The sequence below is a fragment of the Branchiostoma belcheri genome, unplaced genomic scaffold (genome assembly GCF_001625305.1).
Source record: "Branchiostoma belcheri isolate BF01 breed outbred unplaced genomic scaffold, Haploidv18h27 scaffold56, whole genome shotgun sequence".
NCBI classification, from domain to species: Eukaryota; Metazoa; Chordata; class Leptocardii; order Amphioxiformes; family Branchiostomatidae; genus Branchiostoma; species Branchiostoma belcheri.
The window spans coordinates 1,252,906-1,259,860 of NW_017804198.1; the positions used below are offsets into that span (position 1 = coordinate 1,252,906).

General features: G+C 40.3%; 1 protein-coding gene across 1 annotated transcript in view; it reads left to right on the plus strand.

Annotated features, from left to right (window-relative positions):
* The first annotated feature begins 4,029 nt into the window (after positions 1 to 4,029).
* The window catches only part of LOC109481495 (tyrosine-protein kinase receptor Tie-2-like), an 11,598-nt gene continuing 8,672 nt past the window's right edge, over positions 4,030 to 6,955 (plus strand). The window contains exons 1-5 of the mRNA XM_019784074.1: positions 4,030 to 4,134; positions 4,224 to 4,478; positions 5,178 to 5,312; positions 5,505 to 5,642; positions 6,146 to 6,457. Coding sequence (XP_019639633.1) covers positions 4,122 to 4,134; positions 4,224 to 4,478; positions 5,178 to 5,312; positions 5,505 to 5,642; positions 6,146 to 6,457 — 853 coding nt within the window. The 5' untranslated portion in view covers positions 4,030 to 4,121. The remainder of the gene's footprint in view (positions 4,135 to 4,223; positions 4,479 to 5,177; positions 5,313 to 5,504; positions 5,643 to 6,145; positions 6,458 to 6,955) is intronic.

A 6,955-nucleotide genomic window follows, 5' to 3' on the forward strand; every position in this document is an offset into this window, starting at 1 on the left:
AACCTGACGAGGGTTAGAGGACGGAAAGATTTTTGGTGAACACTTTAACTTTGCGTAACGCTACATGGACTAAATTTTACGATGATTTTACCATCACAGATTAATATTCATTAAAAAGCGAAAATCATAACCCTTGCACTGTGCACTTTTTAATTTATTTTATAAATGCATCACGATTACAACGATTAATACATTTAGAGCCATACATGTTAATGCAACTTAATCCACTTTCTGTGGTAGCCTTGACGATACATCTATTTAATCCATTTAACGCCGACTTGCAGTAAGGTAACTCTACATATTTTATATGCAGTTTGATGCACAGTTCTCTAAGGCCCTAAACGTGCAATCATAATCTTTCATTCTCTGGACGTGCTGGTCACGGGATATCGTTTTGTTTTAGGGTGCTTGAGGGCATGGATTTCTATAGGCGCATGCGTGTAGGGTGGAATATAGTACCGGGTATATATATAGAGAGCAATAAAATTTCATTTTTCTTGGAAAATTTGGTGTCCTTTTGTTTTTTGTGGATGGGATAGACAAAGCTTCATACTCACTGATTTTGGCCCAAAAACTTTGGTTTAGAATGTTTTGGAGACCAGTGGGGAAAGTAGTTCCAAGTGGTGTGATCAGGTTGATTTCTGGATAGATTTCTGGTTGATTAGAGGTGAAAGGTCAGGTTTCCGACTGTTTGTGGCCATTTAAAGTTTAAAGAGCTGTATCAAAAATGGTAGAATCTGGCTTGTGGACAATTCAAGAGGTGGGCTATCCTGTCAAGGTCAGTTGTCATGACCTTTTTATCCCAGAGGTGAGATGTTGACACCTTTTTTGGGGGTTATTTGTTTTTAATCCCGCAGTAGAACGTATTGGTATTGCATGCCCTGAATTGATCTCTCACCTTCACCACACACCCCGTTCCCTGTGAGGGGGCTTATTACCAGTAGGGAAATGATGGTGACGATACGAAATGGCGACTTGCTAGAGACTTACAATACCTCATTCCAACAACTGCTTGTAAAATGAAATTTCGACTTCTTATTATTCTTTCCTTTCAAGCTTGTTTCTTTCTTTAGCCATGTAATTCTATATCGATCACTATCAGTATACACTGTATATATAATAGTTAATCTTTCTTAAACTTCCAACGATATTAGACAAACTTTACGCATAGTAAATTCACAAGTGTTGTGAAAACAAGATGAACAAGAGATTTCATACCTCCATGAAATATAAAGTCTTTGTAAATGTTTTTTATTTGTCTCATTGACAATAGAAATAAGGTCATAATTAGCATAATCTACTTAATGTAAATTCAAATGACAATATTTTTATATTGTAAAATTCCTCTACTTTGTCATACTTCATTTCAACATGTCCTCATTGATTATGTAAATGACCTCCGCATTAACATAATATGTGCATAGTGGTATCAACCTTTTTAAAGCTAAAAGTAACTTACACATGTCACAAGGTATAAAAAGTCCCATCATTCACCAATAAAGAGTCACAGAATTTCCACATTAATTATGTAAATTAGGTAATCATTTGCATTATTGGTATCTATTGATGTTTTGCCTGCCACATATTTAATAGATTACATGTATAGAAGTACTATTATATAAACAGTAATGTAATTATAGGATTTTCTCATTGATTATGCAAATTAGGTCCTCATTTACATAATCTGCATTTAAGTATGTACAACTCTTTTTCAGTAACCCACACACCGAAAATGATGAAAATACGTTTTTCCTATCTGAACTTATTGGCTTTTAAACATTTCGCCAGAAAGTGCCCTACAGTTCCAGAACAAGATGCTAGGGGGACCAAACTCACACCACTTATTCCTGACATTATAAGGTATCTGTCACTCAAAAGTCAAGACCATTAGCATGTTCAAACAAAAGATCAAAAACGGGACAAAGGTAGCTGCAGTACCAAGGTCATCCAGCAGGAGGCCAATATTTGACCTCGACCTTAAGACTTACCAACAAACCAAATATCATCACAATCCATAAAGGCGTTCTGAAGTTATGCTGACTACAAATGTGCGGAAACACAAATACACACACAGACAGACAGACAGACAACCAAAAACAAGACCTCCATTTTTCATGGAGGTAAAAATTATGCATTCGCCCGAATACCACATTAACCTCGGATAACACCAGAGGCACAGGTTATAACATAATTTGCCCCATCTACTGGCTTGTAGGTTATACGATCCACCAACACCCGGAGCGCACCATTATATCGGTGCTTTTAAACGTTTTTCTGTGGCCCGTTGTGCTCCAAAATACATGGCGAACTACAAGGAAGAAGATTCAAAACGGATCAGTTCTTTGGAACTTCGGGGTTACGTCATCGCCAAGGCGGCGCGGAGAGCGTAGTGCTGACGGTATTTAAATGGGGAACACCCCTTCAAACACCGTCAACACTACGCTGAATCCTCGTGACAGGCACGGACGTGCTACGGGCATGATAATATTTACGTAAACAGCGGAATAAGGAACGAGATGTCCAGTAAACCTTCATGCAGAACGCTTTTGACAAACACTGGCCAACAGGTAAGGTTCTGCTTAGAGCTTGGACATTTCTAATTTTCAAAGTGGCGAGTCGGTCACTACTAGGATATATATATTAGCTTTAGGTTTAAGGTTTCCTGTTGCCATGATGAGTATCTGGTGGGTTTGGTCGCCTCCAGACATGCAAACATACCCCAGGTAGGTTACTGTGAGAAGAACGCCTCGCCTTAAGCATTCAGCAATGCATGCAATTGTAACGCCAGCTGCACCGGCTAAACATAAACATTTAATTAACCCTGAGGACATTTCCCACGGTCATGACGCACAAGGAAGTAGCTACATACAAGTCTCCAACTTTGTAAGTACTTGATCTAACAGTCGTACAAGTCACCGCTTTAGCAAGGACTTTATCTAAGAGTCGTTTACTCGGCAAAAGGACAGGAACAGGACAGGTGCCGCTTGACGTCGTTAGATTGTACTATACTCAACCTCAACACGCCATAAAGGCGAGAGTTTGAGCACCAGTGTTGGCATGGGGACCGCGCGGGAAACTCATGTCCCCTGGCTGTGTGCTGTCTTCGTCCTGGTCTGCCTTACACCATCAATAACAGGTGAGTTGTGTTTTGAGAGTTCTCATTTGAAAGTCGTACGCACAGTGTGTGGACGTCCCCAAATACGATAATGTAAAATCATTGCGCATTCAAATTACATCACTATTCCAGCCTACCCAGCTACTTATACCTACAAAATGTAAATACACGTATATTTTAGCATGTTGATTCTGGCCGCCATAGGTGCTTTCTCTATCCCTTACTGCGTGCACAGTAATGGACAAACATGTGCCTTATTCCATTTCGTGTTTGGGGACGGAGAAGTGTTTAATTCATGGTATTCAGTGCATGGATGGCATTCAGTGACGAGCCGGGGGAGTCTTTTTATTGTGTTGTTTTGCTGTTAGGAATGTTTACATGTTAGGAATAGTCACTATTGTGATTGCATATGCTTTTGTGCTGTTGGAAACTTGAAATTATTTAGATATGTTTGTCTATCACTAAGCTGTTAGGAAATTCATCATATTCTTACTTAAGGTAAATATATGGATAAAGTATTTATAAAATATATTACATTTTTTATGATAACATTTTTCAGATTACTTTTTTTTATGTAAAAACGCATGACAGTATACTGTAATATATTTTCTCCCTCAAACTTCAAAGCAAACTTTCAAATCTACTTAGAGGGATAAAATCGTACAACTAGTAATAAAACTAAGGTAATCACTTAAGGAATCACTTCATATGTCTTGTCAGGTGTAGTAGACGTCACCATCGTCAGTAAGTACCAGTTCTTTGACGAGTCCGATGACACCGGCTGTACTGTTACTACACGGGTAGTACCATCAACCAGAAAGGGTACCAGTTCGGAGTCGAGGTCAACACTGGATCGGGAACAAGATTCCCACCGCAAAGAACCACCACTGCTTTGACAAGAGGCAGGAGTGTGAGGATCTGGGATACCGCTGGTGATTTCCGGGTTGGAGCATTTTCATGTCAAGTACGCGACGGAAATCAAACAGAAAAGGCCATCACATTCAAGATGAAATCACAGGGTGAGTACACAACATAACATCCTGTAGATCCAATAGATTGATTGTTATTAAACTTTGTTGTTTTAACTTACGTATCCTTTTATTTCTAGCCGATGTCTGGCCTGTGGCCTTCACAGTAACCGCCAGCCTAGGAGACCCCGTGACGCTACAGATGGTGCAGAGGTCCAGTAGGACCGGTACCATTGTGTGGAGGAAGGGAGGGGCCGGAGGGACTGTCCTGATCGGGCAGAACGGCCTTAACCTGACCATAGCCAGTGTCCAGTCTTCAGATGAGGGGATCTATGAGTGCTACTATCAGGAGGACACTGAAAGAAAACAGGGCATCATGAGGCTCATTGTCAGAGGTATACGTAACGTGTCTTATTATGACTTGCATGTTCACATCAGTTCAGGCTCATCCGAATTTGTAAAATTTGTAAGATATCAATAAGTAGATCTATAATTGCCATTGTATCTCATTTACGTGTTGACTGTGTATGTCGAAAAGTAAATAGCTAATGAGTACACCAAAAGAAAATTCATGTGAGTCAATTTTTTTCAATTTTAGAACGGTTTAACTTCTCCACATGTTTACTAAAGGAAAACATGTTGCTTTTGCTCTGTTTCTTCTTCCACTCCAAGCACTGACCTCTGACCTTGTCAATGACCTGAAACTGACCGTCTCTCACCATGGTAACTGGTTTTTGGGGACATATTGTGGTAGTTTTATAGTAGGAGGGATTTAGACTCCTGTCACCATATATGTGAATGTTTTGGAGCAAGAATTAACAGAGCAGACCATATGCGAAGGTGAACATTTGCTTTGCAAATGTTACCTTTCTTGTTCACTGTAATCTTTTCATGCTAAGTTACAGAAATCTTTAAAAAATTGATTTTTTTTTGTAGATAGTTTGAATTTATAAGTGATTAAATAGACTAGACCTGTATTCATGTCTAGAGAATTTCAAATATTTTGTGCCTACTCAGAAGCCAGTGCTCATCGGTATCGTTGATATTCTGTGGGTATGTACTTATGACAATGGTAATACTTGGCTCTTACCCAGGTTGTGCTGAGAACAAGTGGGGTCCACCCTCCTGTACCGCTGACTGTCCCGTGTGCTACAACGGCGGTGTGTGTGACGACAACACGGGGGAATGCGTCTGTCCTCCGGGGTTCCATGGGCACAACTGTGAAAGGGGTATGACTTAATATATCAGTATGATTTCTTCAGTTAATGAAGTAAAATCTCTTTCTATGGATTATAATAGTTTTTGAAACACAGATTCCAGCACATAAACTCACATGTTGTCAATGCCAAATGGCAATAGCGAATAAACATGTATACCTTATACTATTTCAACTTGAACTAACCCTCCTTTTTTCCTCAAAGCATGTGCGAATGGCAAGATCGGCACAAGCTGCACGAGAGAGTGTGACGGTGGAGACTGTACGGGCCAGCTGCTGTGTGTGATGGACCCGTACGGCTGTTCCTGCGCACCTGGACTCATGGGCATAGAGTGTAATACTGGTGAGAATACATTCTAGTGATAGCTCATTTCATTGTGTATATCATTGTGTATCATTGATAACTATAATAGGCATGTTTAGGTGTCCGACAAACTTTATAGTTGTCTATCGATGATCAGCTGTTTCATTGATTTGCATCCGAATGAAGTTGGACCTTTTATAAGAATGATCTTGCTGCTTTATTCTTTTTCTTGTACTAAGTTAATAACACAGTACGTTATTAATGAAAGTCCGATTCCCATCTTTAGAGTGTCCAGACGGCTTGTACGGAGCAGGTTGCACCGAAACCTGTAACTGTGCAGCCGGACCAGCTGCCTGTGACAAGACGACTGGATTCTGTACCGGAGGGTGTCCAGTCACATGGACTGGAGACTCGTGTCAAATCCGCACAGGTATTTACATTATCATTTGTTTATGATAATAATTAGGGCACATATATGGACGTGGTTGTGAAAACGTTTGTATATGTTTTTCGTGTCTTCATTATGTAACTTTCTCTTTTAGTTACTGTCTCCTACGTATATATATACGAGGATCTCTTCACCAAGGAGGAAGGTCGCTACTTTGGCAGTACTGCTGACAACATAACGGCATACAGCGGCATAGACGCAGAAGAGTGTGCCCGTCGCTGTCTGCAAGGATACGGCAGCTATGATGGCGTCAACCCAAACTGTCTGTCATTCAACCATCGCCCTGCCGGATCGCCAGAGGGCGGCAGTGCACGGTGTTGGCTCAGTAGTTCTGACAAGGACACGGTGACATCTCCTGGTCCTGAGTGGGACAGTTGGCCTTACCGAAACTACCACCAGAGGAAACGTAAGTATGTGTATTAAACTTCGATTTGACAACTACCTATATGATCTATACTGCGTGTTTTTGTAAATACAGAACATTTATAGAACACGCCAAAAAGCAGTTACGACAAGCAACTGGATATGGTTTTGGGTGATGTCATATTACGTCATAATGACACCTACATTTTTCTTATGATTTAATTCTACTAATAAGCTTATCTAGACCGGGGGTGGGGGTAAAAGTTCCCGCGCCAACAACTGATGTCACATAGCGTCTGAACGGCTAGAGCTAGGACGGCCAAACTTGGTGACTTTTCCTAGAATATTGTTGGCAACAATTGTATATTATAGGAATAAGATAATGATTTTTGTCTTGCCATGGCAACGGGTTTCTCACAGGCATTTTTGGTAAATTTATTAATTTTCGTTTCAACAGTACAATTTTATTGGTTTCATGTCAAGTTACACATCCCATATAATTTTGTACGGGGTACGACATACCGTTCTTGAGTTCTGGGGG